The sequence below is a fragment of the Staurois parvus genome, unplaced genomic scaffold, assembly GCF_062004578.1.
Source record: "Staurois parvus isolate SC_StPar_1 unplaced genomic scaffold, SC_StPar_1.0 ptg000832l, whole genome shotgun sequence".
NCBI classification, from domain to species: domain Eukaryota; kingdom Metazoa; phylum Chordata; class Amphibia; order Anura; family Ranidae; genus Staurois; species Staurois parvus.
Window position 1 is genome coordinate 4,101,935 of NW_028318628.1, and position 14,605 is coordinate 4,116,539.

The 14,605-nt window shown below is 39.7% G+C and overlaps 1 protein-coding gene across 1 annotated transcript; it reads right to left on the minus strand.

The window, feature by feature from the left end:
- Window positions 1–261: 261 nt before the first annotated feature.
- Window positions 262–13,811, minus strand: LOC149443786 (regenerating islet-derived protein 4-like). Its single transcript, XM_089655316.1, has 5 exons — window positions 13,677–13,811; window positions 8,956–9,053; window positions 7,662–7,799; window positions 7,464–7,578; window positions 262–392 (listed from the first exon to the last, which is right to left on the minus strand). Exons 1-5 carry the CDS (start codon window positions 13,738–13,740, stop codon window positions 325–327), a joined length of 483 nt encoding a protein of 160 aa, XP_089511442.1. The 5' UTR covers window positions 13,741–13,811; the 3' UTR covers window positions 262–324.
- Between the last annotated feature and the right edge of the window lie 794 nt (window positions 13,812–14,605).

Here is a 14,605-nt window from a genome sequence, read left to right on the forward strand (position 1 = left end):
TAAGTGATCTACTGTTTAGCCACCACTTCTTTGGGTTTATTTAGTGACATAATGCAGACTGCCTGTAATGATGAATTCAATGTCTGTTTAAAAAAAAAAAGCATTTAAATAGATATCAGATTCCTAGTTTTTCCACACATATGGTACAATATCAGGATATTTAATAAAAAAAATTAAACAGATTCAAAATACATTTCCATTAGCACACAACATAAAATAAAAATATCAACATCAAATAATTGCATTTTTCTGACTAAAAGGTAGATCATTATACTGTTTTATTAGGATACAGGCTGAAAATGTTGGATTTTATAAGAAGACACTTCAGGGCTTAAATTTACAGACACAATTCCTCTTTCCTCCACATCCAACATCATTCCATTTCCTGTATTCTGGAAGAGAACATAGAAGTAAGGCATGAGAAAAGGTAAGTAGAACAAACATTTATCTTTGGGGTGTAGCTACACATGAGAATATGTGAATGGTAATTACAGCGTGATTAGAGGTCCTATAAGCACTATCTTTTTTCCTCTACAACAAAGTATGAAAAAGGAGATGCAGCAGTAATTTGGTTGAAGGACACTTTTTAGACTAGTCATAAATGGCCCAATAAAAGCAACAGATGTTTCTGATTTCAAGCATTGCTTTTGAAATTTGGCCCATATCCTATGTGCTAGAAGTGATAATATGAGCCTCATGAAGTAGCAGGTAGAAGAAGATGCTCTTTGTTGCAGAAGCAGTATTAAACCCAAAAAACAAAAACATTTATATTACAGCTTACCAATTCTTAGATGTGATGGCTGCATTAGTTTCCTTTTTTTGGCTTTCTTTATTCTTTTTTCATCTAGTGATTCAGCCAGCAACTCTGCTGTTTTCCAGAAGCTCAAGCTCTAGCAGAATGTATCAGCTAACTTTGATGAAACCATCCATTTACCAATGGCAAGGGTGATTAAAATGAATCAGCTTTTATTTATTCATGTAAAACCTTTGTTGCAAAAGGAAAAAAAGTTTAATGTAACTGATTATAAAGTCTTAGCTGGAGTTTGGTTTCAATGTATTATTTGTATTCAAATCTGCTAATACATTTAACACTCCCCCCCCCCCCCATGACTGCCAATGCTGCTTTCTGCTGTGTCCTGGCTCATTCCTCCAAAGAGGTGTATTGCTAATACAGAATATGTGTTACTGGCCAGATCACCTGGTGAAAACAGAAAGTAAAAAGCCAAAGAAAAGAAAAGTAGTGCAGCCACCTCATCTAATGATTGGTAAGCTTCAATATAAGAAATTTTAGGTTTTGAGTTTAATACCTCTTTAAGTACTACACATGAACTAGTGTCACAAGGTACTTAAATTTGAAGATAAGTAGATGTGTGTACATCCAGCTTTATTCTTCAGCCACCACTGGAGCTGGAAACTAGTCTGCCCATCCCACTGTGAGTTTATCTACTACCCAGGGGCGGACTGACAACTCATGGGGCGCCCGGGCAATAAGGGATTATGGGGCCCCTGTGTCCATGCCCAAACTCAAAAAAGCTTATGAGAAAGGTACCAGGGGCATCTCATGGGGTCCCCTACTGACCCCGGGCCCTCAGGCAGTGGCCAAGTTTCCAAATGGTCAGTCCACCCCTGCTACTACCCCTTTTCTGAATCGTTTTGTTCCTTCCCACATGTGTATCTCCTTGTGTGTGCAATGTTGATGGCAACTTTAGAAACTGTCATAATAAACTGAGCATTTGTAACAATTACTGAAGAACATGAAGCCTGAACTATTATAGGATACATGTAAGCATCCAAGTCTTGGAGATGATGGACAACCATAGTCATGCACTTGTAAGAAAATATTCAGCTAATCCATTTTTTTTCTTAAAGCTGAACCTTAGACAGATAAAAAAACAAATCAATCCAGTTCTATAATCATTAATATACCATTAAATATATTTTTAAATGCCAGTAGTGTAATTAGCTGAATTTGACCTAATATAAGTCTCTCCTAAACCCTGTACAGAAGGACATTATTGTAATCATCAATTCATTTACTGGCAAGAAGCATGCTAATAGGAGAAAACAATGTGACAGAGAGCTGCGCCGCTTTTTCTTTCGCGGTCCAATCAGAGGCAGGGGTGAGTCCAAAACTATCTGAAGGTGAATAACACAGCCAAAGCTGTTTTTGTGATTTTATCTTTTAATGGGCTATTGAATTTTATCTTGTTATTTTTGGCAAGAGTTCTGCTTTAAAAGTCTACACCATTTTTTAAAATAAAAAGCAGATATTACAGGCTCAATTTACAAAGCTTTAACAAAAGGATAAGAGTCTTTATTTTAGCAATGCAATTACAGCTTCAAATTTTATTGTACCCAGTTGAAATAACTACCACTCCTTCAAAAAATACAACAAAAAAAGGATTCTTATCCTAGTGTATGAATTTGTGAATTGAGCATAGTGCTGAGTTTACTGATTTACTTATCAGGGTAGTCACCTCTGTTTTTGTTTCAATATGTTCCTAAAGACTTGTCAGATCTTCAGAGAAGTAGAGAACTCAAGAATTGTTTAATTTTCCACAAACTGAACAAATCTACATTAGTATATTTTGGCAAATTAAAAATGCATAGTTTGTTCATCATTACATAGACAAACCCCAGTGACATACAAACAGAAGTATATAGTGGGTCACTACTTTCCCTTTATAGAAATATCATTTCCTATCCCTATATAACATACAAATGGACAGTCTGAAAAATCTGTTTTGGTCATATCTAGAGATGAGCGAATCGAACTAGGCGAACCGGAATTCGAGTCGAATTTCAGGAAATATTCGATTCGTGTCGAAACCGAAATTTTGCCTACTTCGGGTGCGCGAATCGAACATTTCCCGATCAGCCGGCAAAAGTGTCCCTGCAGTGAGCTCCGCTATTTCTGACAGTTCTCTGACAGAAGGAACACATGTTTAGCGGTTGAAACATTGTATCTATTAGTTTACATTTAGGATACAGATGTTTCAACCACTGTACATGTGAAGAAGTTGTGAGAGAACTGTCAGAAATAGAGGAACTCTGCACATACACTTTTTGCCGGCTTGGAATTATTCTTCTTTTCATCCTACTTCTTCTTCTTCTTCATCCTCAGAAGAAGAGGATGAGGATGAGGATGAAGAAGAAGAAGAAGAAGAAGAAGAAGAAGAAGAAGTAGGATGAAAAGAAGAATAATTCCAAGCCGGCAAAAAGTGTATGTGCAGAGTTCCTCTATTTCTGACAGTTCTCTCACAGCTTCTTCACATGTACAGCGGTTGAAACATCTGTATCCTAAATGGAAACTAATAGATACAATTTGTATCTATTAGTTTCCATTTAGGATACAGATATTTCAACCGCTGTACATGTGAAGAAGCTGTGAGAGAACTGTCAGAAATAGAGGAACTCTGCACATACACTTTTTGCCGGCTTGGAATTATTCTTCTTTTCATTCTTCTTCTTCTTCCTCATCCTCATCCTCATCCTCTTCTTCTGAGGATGAGGATGAAGAAGAAGAAGAAGAAGAAGAAGTAGGATGAAAAGAAGAATAATTCCAAGCCGGCAAAAAGTGTATGTGCAGAGTTCCTCTATTCTGCAGATACACTTAGAGGAGCTCTGCAGATACACTTAGAGGAGCTCTGCACATACACTTTTTGCCGGCTTGGAATTAATCTTATTTTCATCCTACTTCTTCTTCTTCTTCTTCTTCTTCTTCATCATCCTCATCCTCAGAAGAAGAAGAGGATGAGGATGAGGATGAAGAAGAAGAAGAAGAAGTAGGATGAAAATAAGAATAATTCCAAACCGGAAAAAAGTGTATGTGCAGAGCTCCTCTAAGTGTATCTGCAGAGCTCCTCTAAGTGTATCTGCAGAATAGAGGAACTCTGCACATACACTTTTTGCCGGAAACCGCTGTATGGAGTGAATGTCCCAGAACTGTCAGAAATAGACTATTTATGACAGTTCTGGGACATTCACTGCATACAGCTGTTTTAACCGCTGTATGGAGGGAATGTCATGGAACTGTCAGAAATAGACTATTAATGACAGTTCTGGGACTGTCCTTCAATGCAGCGGTTGAAACATTGTATGTATTTGTTTCCATAAATGGATCCATTTATGGAAACAAATACATACAATGTTTCAACCGCTGTATGGAAGGACAGTCCCACAACTGTCATTAATAGTCTATTTCTGACAGTTCCATGACATTCCCTCCATACAGCGGTTAAAACAGCTGTATGGAGTGAATGTCCCAGATCTATCAGAAAAAGACTATTTATGACAGTTCTGGGACATTCACTGCATACAGCTGTTTTAACCGCTGTATGGAGGGAATGTCATGGAACTGTCAGAAATAGACTATTAATGACAGTTCTGGGACTGTCCTTCAATGCAGCGGTTGAAACATTGTATGTATTTGTTTCCATAAATGGATCCATTTATGGAAACAAATACATACAATGTTTCAACCGCTGCATTGAAGGACAGTCCCAGAACTGTCATTAATAGTCTATTTCTGACAGTTCCATGACATTCCCTCCATACAGCGGTTAAAACAGCTGTATGGAGTGAATGTCCCAGATCTATCAGAAATAGACTATTTATGACAGTTCTGGGACATTCACTGCATACAGCTGTTTTAACCGCTGTATGGAGGGAATGTCATGGAACTGTCAGAAATAGACTATTAATGACAGTTCTGGGACTGTCCTTCCATGCAGCGGTTGAAACATTGTATGTATTTGTTTCCATAAATGGATCCATTTATGGAAACAAATACATACAATGTTTCAACCGCTGTATGGAAGGACAGTCCCACAACTGTCATTAATAGTCTATTTCTGACAGTTCCATGACATTCCCTCCATACAGCGGTTAAAACAGCTGTATGGAGTGAATGTCCCAGATCTATCAGAAATAGACTATTTATGACAGTTCTGGGACATTCACTGCATACAGCTGTTTTAACCGCTGTATGGAGGGAATGTCATGGAACTGTCAGAAATAGACTATTAATGACAGTTCTGGGACTGTCCTTCAATGCAGCGGTTGAAACATTGTATGTATTTGTTTCCATAAATGGATCCATTTATGGAAACAAATACATACAATGTTTCAACCGCTGCATTGAAGGACAGTCCCAGAACTGTCATTAATAGTCTATTTCTGACAGTTCCATGACATTCCCTCCATACAGCGGTTAAAACAGCTGTATGCAGTGAATGTCCCAGAACTGTCATAAATAGTCTATTTCTGATAGATCTGGGACATTCACTCCATACAGCTGTTTTAACCGCTGTATGGAGGGAATGTCATGGAACTGTCAGAAATAGACTATTAATGACAGTTCTGGGACTGTCCTTCCATGCAGCGGTTGAAACATTGTATGTATTTGTTTCCATAAATGGATCCATTTATGGAAACAAATACATACAATGTTTCAACCGCTGCATGGAAGGACAGTCCCAGAACTGTCATTAATAGTCTATTTCTGACAGTTCCATGACATTCCCTCCATACAGCGGTTAAAACAGCTGTATGGAGTGAATGTCCCAGATCTATCAGAAATAGACTATTTATGACAGTTCTGGGACATTCACTGCATACAGCTGTTTTAACCGCTGTATGGAGGGAATGTCATGGAACTGTCAGAAATAGACTATTAATGACAGTTCTGGGACTGTCCTTCCATGCAGCGGTTGAAACATTGTATGTATTTGTTTCCATAAATGGATACATTTATGGAAACAAATACATACAATGTTTCAACCGCTGCATGGAAGGACAGTCCCAGAACTGTCATTAATAGTCTATTTCTGACAGTTCTATGACATTCCCTCCATACAGCGGTTGAAACCGCTGTATGGAGTGAATGTCCCAGAACTGTCAGAAATAGACAGAAACTGTCACAGAACTGTCCTTCTTCTCATCCTTCTCCTTCTTCTCATCCTTCTTCTCATCCTTCTTCTCATCCTTCTCCTTCTTCTCATCCTTCTCCTTCTTCTCATCCTTCTCCTTCTGCTCATCCTTCTTCTCATCCTTCTCCTTCTTCTCATCCTTCTCCTTCTCCTTCTTCTCATCCTTCTCCTTCTCCTTCTTCTCATCCTTCTCCTTCTCATCCTTCTCCTTCTCCTTCTCATCCTTCTCCTTCTTCTCATCCTTCTCCTTCTTCTCATCCTTCTCCTTCTCCTTCTTCTCATCCTTCTCCTTCTCCTTCTCATCCTTCTCCTTCTTCTCATCCTTCTCCTTCTCCTCATCCTTTTTCTTCTCATCCTTCTCCTTCTCCTTCTTCTCATCCTTCTCCTTCTTCTCATCCTTCTCCTTCTTCTCATCCTTCTCCTTCTTCTCCTTCTTCTCATCATTCTCCTTCTTCTCATCCTTCTCCTTCTTCTCATCCTTCTCATCCTTCTTCTCATCCTTCTTCTTCTCATCCTTCTCCTTCTTCTCATCCTTCTCCTTCTCCTTCTTCTCATCCTTCTCCTTCTTCTCATCCTTCTCCTTCTTCTCATCCTTCTCCTTCTCATCCTTCTCCTTCTCCTTCTTCTCTTCCTTCTCCTTCTTCTCATCCTTCTCCTTCTTCTCATCCTTCTTCTTCTCATCCTTTTCCTTCTTCTCATCCTTCTTCTTCTCATCCTTCTTCTTCTCATCCTTCTCCTTCTCATCCTTCTCTTTCTTCTCATCCTTCTCCTTCTCCTTCTTCTCATCCTTCTCCTTCTTCTCATCCTTCTCCTTATTCTCAGCCTTCTTCTTCTCATCCTTCTCCTTCTCATCCTTCTCCTTCTCATCCTTCTCCTTCTTCTCATCCTTCTCCTTCTTCTCATCCTTCTCCTTCTCCTTCTTCTCATCCTTCTCCTTCTCCTTCTTCTCATCCTTCTCCTTCTCCTTCTTCTCATCCTTCTCCTTCTTCTCATCCTTCTCCTTCTTCTCATCCTTCTCCTTCTCCTTCTTCTCATCCTTCTCCTTCTTCTCATCCTTCTCCTTCTCCTTCCTCATCTCCAAGGGCATTTAAATTAAAGGTACAGTGTTCTGCACTAATTTAAAGGCTCTCTGAAGCCTAGAAACCCTTTAAATAAGTCATCTTCGTAGCGGAGAAATTCGCATCGAATCGAATTTCACACTGGAATTCGCCGAATCAGCCGAATCGAATTTTTCATTTCTTCGCTCATCTCTAGTCATATCTACAAACCATTTGTGGCCGTTCTCTAACTCAACCTATCAGCTTAGCTGATTAACATCCATTGTTGAGCAGGAGATTTTCTCTGTACACAATATGCTCCCTGGGCATACAATGAATGGCTACCGAGTTGTAATAAGGGAATAAAAAAGTGGCATAGCAAGACTGCCAATGTTCAATATCTACATGACCTATATCTATGAATACTTGCAGTTAATACTGTACATATTCTATTTAATTTAAAATGGATAATATTTTATGTTGACTATCCACTTACTGGAGCCGCTGACTAGCACAACACAATATTCTTTTCCTTTGGCATTATCTGGAACACCTCCTTTCCAGGCTTGAAAATTAAACATGGATCCATCCGTCCACTTCCAACGGCCATTCTGCAAGTGAAACATTGGGCTTTATGCACTACTTCATAAGTTATTGTGGAAGCTTGGTTTTGATTTTCAATGGATATACACACCTTGTCAGGGTCATGCAGTCCTATCCACACACCCTCTGCATCTTGACTTGCAGATACATGGCTAGCAATAATGGATGCCTCAGATTCATCCATGATGGAGGCCAGATGGGCACCATGTCCATAACTTGTACACTCATACTACAAAAGATAAATATGCCAACATATCCTTTTAAAAATGGAAAACACAGTACCCAGTAAGTTAACATAACAAAACAAATAAGCTGTTTACTATTAATATATTGTAGATCAATGTTCACAAACCAATGTTTTATGAGTGGATATAAATGAATATAAACTAAGGGAGTTTACCTTTAGGTTTATTGCAATAAATGTGGATTATTCAATGCTAATTGCAAGCCTTTTAGTGTAGATAATCATATATATAAAACTAGGCGTGTACCAATAGTTAAGTCCTTGGTTCAACAGTTGTAAGAAAGAGGGGATCTTTGTCAAATTTGAACATCAACAGAATAATTGATTGTCATCAGCTGCTGTTCAGTCCCAGGATCTGTTGGCTTTACAGATTAGAGTGATTAAACCCAATGACACCAATTTGCCAATATGCACCTGGAAGGCCTGGACACTTTGTGATCTGGAAGTACTGAGGATCCAATTGTGTTTATATTTATTATCATGCTGTTTGTTTGTTTTTTTTGTATACAGTGTATTGTATGTTGGGTATATTGTGTGGCCACTCAAGAGACTTAATTTTTAATTGTTGTGCTACACTATTAGTGTTGTCTAGCTGTGTAACAGAATGGGTTTATAATAAAATGCCAAATCACAAAGTATAATCCTATAATGTTGGTATAGTTTGTGTTATGCCTGTAGTTTGATTGCCAAAAAAATGCCAATAACTGTAATTAATACATTGAAACTTCTGTTAGTATATGCTGGATAGCTTTTTTTTTTCATAGAAGGAACTTGATGGCTTTTGTTCTCTCCAGAACTGTGCCTTGCCCATGCAAGTAAGTAGGAATGAAAAAGCAGCTTGAAGCAGGTCAATGTAGGTCAAGTACAACGATTATTAATGCTGAATGATGTCAAAAGCATCTCAAACTGATGTCAAAATCATGCTGCATTTCTCCATCTAAGCATATCGACACCAAACCTAAATATGATTGCAGCACATCCTAATGGGTTTATTCAATAAGTTGTGCTATTAGAAGAATGCATAGTCAGATAAACAGGAGATGGTTTTTGAACCAACACCTTTTCTACTTAGCACTGTATTCCTTCCAATGCTTTATTGAACAAGCCTGTTTATATAACCTGCAACAATGCACTGACTTACCTCTGAATCAGCCCATGTTGCTGGGTTCTTACTGATGGCATAGCAATGTGACCTGTAGAAGAACCAGCCAGGAGGACATGATATGCGGACTGATGCAGCTAAAGAAAGAATCATATGTCTGATTATACGGGTCAGTGGGTACATATTCACATTTGAAAAAAAAAACATGTCTATATCAGGGTCAGATAAATGACTGAGAAAAAACTGATCACCTGCCCAGGTCTATAACTGGCTTTTTAAACAGTGAACATGGGGGGCTGTCACTACGTGAGAAAATTTCCAAATAAGTAAAAATATCCAGTTCAACTTGCCAGCCTACCCCAATCTAATATCGGCTTTTATTGGCAAGGAACAAGGATATGTACATCTTATCAACAAGGGGGATAAGAAAAGCCAGTTCAAACTGTCAGCCAGTTAGCCAACTATCAAAAACCAAATTAACCTGTCTGGAAACATGCGTTTAAAAACAGGGGTTTAGTTAGCACACATTTGCAAATACATACGTAAGCCACAGAGCCGCGTCACAGCACCCTGAGTATCTGTGGTCCTAACTCTACAAGTCTAAAGAGTCCTCACAGTGGAGGCACATGCATTTAAATGGATAGAAACAAGTCAGATAAATGACTGCCTGGGTCCATGAATCCACGGGTTGGCCCCTGAAAATTACATTACGCTCTGAACAAGAACATGATCAGTATCTGTACAGCACATAACACAGTACAGTACTCACGTATAGTGCACCAATCTGTATTGTATTTCGTGCATGTGTTGTTGACAGGTACAGAATAATCCTGTTGTTCTGGATTACCTGATCATAGACACAATACATATAATGGAAAGCACACAACACACAAGGTGGGGTGACTTCAATGTTGTATGTACTGTACTTCCCCATCAGAAATGCCCATAAATTGGGCTTCAAGTGTTACTAAGCCCAGGACCCTGCATTCACTATATCTGCTCTCCCACAGTACACAGAACATGGAAATGCAATTATTTTAGTAAATATAAACTGCTACATACATTTTCTCATCAGCAGTATATAGCAGTCTTGTGACTTCTACCAGTGTCTGGCCAAGCACTGGTTAAGCTTGTGGGAGGCGTTTTCATTCTCCTCTGACTGTCCTATGAGGCTGCAGGACTCCTGACCCTCTGTGTTGACAGCGCTGATTGGCCCTGTGCTGATCACATGCACCCTCCCAAAGAAAAAAAAATTATCTAGCAATACACAATGAACTGAGCATGTGCAGAGTGACTCCTAGGGCTCTGTACTATCAGCAGGTGGATTGAGAACAATAGAAGAAGAGGAGGATTAGAGAAAACAGGATCAAACAGCCTTTTAACACAATGCTGAGGATTAACCCCTTAGGTTCCAAGTATAACAAGCATGCTTTACTGCATATGCAGATTGATTTTTTGTTGTAGGTTTAGTAACACTTTTATTACAAAAGGGATAACAGGCGCATAGTGTGGCAGTCCATGTATGTATTAATGAGTTCCAAGTGGGCAAGGGTAGTCCAGTAGGCACTAAGGGCAATCTGCAAAAGGAGCAAAGCATAACTCTGCAGAAGGTACACAAAGAAACACAGCGCCTCTAAGTGTGTACTGCGATGATATTTAATAGGAAGAAAAATAGTAACTCACATCTTAGAATTGAAAAGCAGGCTCCTAGGTAAAGGGGTGAGACGTCTGTAGCCAGATGTTAGGTGACTGATTCAGAGAGGAGATCAATTGAGTCCACCAGCAGATGGTGCTGTGCATGTGCAACATGAATGGTAAAGCCTGTTGGAATCTCCAAGGTGTACGCCAGCAGATAGTGCTGTGCATGTGCAGCATGGATGGTGAAGCCTGGCAGAGTCTCCAAGATGTCCAGGATCGGCATGTTCGGCATCTGACGTCATTGCCAAACATGCTGATCCCGGACATCTTCGCAGTACACACTTAGAGACGCTGTGTTTCTTTGTTTTAGTAACACTTTTAGGCTGTGATGAAGCTGCAGCCAGCACAAAAATAAATAAAATATAGATGGTGAGCCACGCCGTGTGTGTATATAGGCTCAGAAGTGGGCCCGCAAGTACGTCCCCATAGGAAGCGGCTTCATTTTGTGGAGTACAAAGAAGATGAGGAGCCAAGACCGCCAGCTGGATACCCCAGAAGAGGAGGTTCCAGACCACAAAGCAGGTAAGTAAAGCACGTTTGTTATTGAAAAAAAGCCTTTACAACTGTTTTACTGTCATGATCACCACATTTGATGCCAATATATTGAAACAGTTGCCAATGTGTTACCCTTACATTGTCACAATTGTCAGAGTGCCATGAATGCTATTTTTCTGGCAAGGAATTACTACAAGTATTTATGTATTCCCATATTTACACCTGTAGTACCAAGTTCAGTTATTTGTTGCTGTCTGTGTGAGTGTGTAACCAAGTCATCGCTGTTAGTTTTGAGGACCATATGACAATAATTGAATCACTTGCTAAAAGTCCCATTAATCATTCACCATTTCCATTGCTGCCCTGACAAAGAATCTGTGCAAAAAATTGTTTTTCCTGAAAGTCAGATTTTGCACACTGCATATACAGTGAGGAACAGAAGACTTTGAACACCCTGCAATTTTGCAAGTTCTCCCACTTAGAAATCATGGAGGGGTCTGAAATTCACATTGTAGGTGCATTCCCACTCAGAGAGACAGAATTTAAAAAAAAATTCAGGAAATAACATTGTATGATTTTTAAAGAATTTATTTGTCTTTCACTGCTGAACAGAAGTATTTGAACACCTGAGAAAATCAGTGTTAATATTTGGTACAGAAGCCTTTGTTTGCAATTACAGAGGTCAAACGTTTCCTGTAGTCTTTGACCAGGTTTGCACACACTGCAACAGGGATTTTGGCCCACTCCTTCACACAGATCTCCTCTAGATCTGTCAGGTTTCGGGGCTGTCGCTGAGCAACACGGAGTTTCAGCTCCCTCCAAAGATGTTCTATTGGATTTAGGTCTGGAGACTGGCTAGGCCACTTCAGAACCTTGATATGCTTCTTACGGAGCCATTCCTTGGTTACCATGGCTGTGTGCTTCGGGTTGTTGTCATGTTGGAAGACCCAGCCACGACCCAGCCACGACCCATCTTCAAAGCTCTGACTGAGGGAAGGAGGTTGTTGCTTAAAATCTCAAAATAAATGGCCCCATTCATCCTCTCCTTAATACAGTGTAGTCGTCCTGTCCCCTTTGCAGAAAAGCACCCCCAAAGCATGATGTTACCACCCCCATGCTTCACAGTAGGGATGGTGTTCTTGGGATGCAACTCATTCTTCTTTTTCCTCCAAACAAACGAGTGAAGTTTAGACCAAAAAGTTCTACTTTGGTCTCATCTGACCACATGACTTTCTCCCATGCCTCCTCTGGATCATCCAGATGGTCATTGGCAAACTTCAGACGGGTCTGGACATGTGATGAGTTGAGCAGGGGAACCGTCCGTGCAATGCATGATTTGAAACCATGATGGCATAGTGTTCTACTGACAGTGACCTTTGAAACTGTGGTCCCAGCTCTCTTCATGTCATTGACCAGCTCCTCCCTTGTAGTTCTGGGCTTCCTCACCTTTCTTATCATCTGTGATACCCTACGAGGTGAGATCTTGCATGGAGCCCCAGTCCGAGGGAGACTAACAGTCGTCTTTAACCTCTTCCATTTTCTAACAATTGCTCCAACAGTTGATCTATTTTCACCAAGCTGCTTGGCAATTGCCCTTTCCAGCCTTGTGGAGGTCCACAATTTTGTCTCTGGTGTCTTTTGACAGCTCTTTGGTCTTGCCCATGGTAGTAGTTGGCGTATGACTGACTGTGGCGAGGACAGGTGTCTTTAAAGAGCTCAGACAGGTGCTAATAAGTTAGATTAATGAGTGGAGTAGAGGTGGACTTTTTAAAGGCACAATAACAGGTCTTTGAGAGCCAGAATTCTTGCTGTTTCTTAGGTGTTCAAATACTTATGTTCAGCAGTGCAAGACAAATAAATTCTTTAAAAATCATACAATGTGATTTCCTGAATTTTGTTTTTAAATTCTCTCTCTCTGAGTGGGAATGCACCTACAATGTGAATTTCAGACCCCTCCATGGCTTCTAAGTGGGAAAACTTGCAAAATCGCAGGGTGTTCAAATACTTCTGTTCCTCACTGTATAACCCTCAGGCCCACCCCACATGAATGCATCCAAGCATGCGCAATGGTCAGGACAGGGGTAGTGTTTCCATACCATTCACCTCAAAGTACTAGAAATTTAAACAGTGGCAATGGGGAGCAGGGAAGTCAGCAGTGATACTACTCGTGAGTTAAGATACAAGAATGTGTAACCAACCTGTGGTTTACTGTCTCTGCTCTGCCTAGGTCAGGCCAACAATAAGCCACACCCACAACAAGCCAAACCCACAACAAATGAGATATATACGGTCATTGTATTTTTTAAGTAAAGCTGGTAGTCTTAGTTTGATTCTACAGTCAACACTATACACATGAAAACATTCACATAGCTATATTATTCAAGTCATATTATAATCATAAGACATGATGGTGCATGTCGTAGCATATACTAATACCATGCATTTATAAATAACAGGCTAAGACATGGTTTTTAAGAGACTAGATCATTTATCTAGAGGTTATGGCTTTCCAGTGGATAACAATTTCAGTTTACTTTGACATATTCATTGTGCTTAGAGTGACTCACCCTCCGTGACTTTCACCATCAAGATGCAAAATCCCAGGACAGGCAGAAAGAAACCTACAGTCATTGTCCTTTCCTGATATACAGAAACAACCAGGTGATGGGAATGACAATGTTGTCTTTTCTACTACTGACTTTTGTACAAGCTAACCTTTATAGAATGGAATGGGTGGTCATATACTCAGGGAGTGGTCTTCAGGGTGAGTAACACATTGGACATCTGCAAACATCGATCTGGGGGGTGGTCAGTAATGATAGAGACATCTTCTGGGTTCACGCACGCACTCTTTGCCTCTACAACCACACCTTGATAAGCACAATGCACAGAACATCTGTTACCAATACTGATTATAGCAATGTGGACTAACACTGTTGAGAAGGCAAAGCAACCTTTGAAATGTATATATTTTTGGAATTTCCAAGCTGATTCTAAAATATCTACAGTAGTCAGAATCAAGATATGGAGAAATTGTTTCCCAATATCAGTATTGCTGATAATTAATGTGGCTTCAACTTATTTTTAGGAACCTTTACCTGAAACCGTTTTACATTGGCTTTAAGAGAAGAGTGCATTTTGATACATCTCTATCACAGTACTACAAACACCAGGGATTCTCAAAGACAGGCAAACTCATAATTCTTGAGGAAATGAAAACTGTCTGTTCACATCACAATTTCTGTTAGCATGTACTCAGAAGATCTTTTACCACCATGAGCAGCTTTATTTTTTGTGTAGTGACAATGGGAACATGAATCATTTCTAATCACAAGCAGAGATTTTTAGGCAAGTGCTTTTGGAGTTATTTGCTCCAAGGTTTAATTACAGCTAACAACACTTACATCAGTGAAGGAACTTGCATCAAATTATAAGGTTGTCTTCCTTGCCATACCCTTGTTTCCCATTAAAAAATGCCCCTAAAGGCAAAAAAACA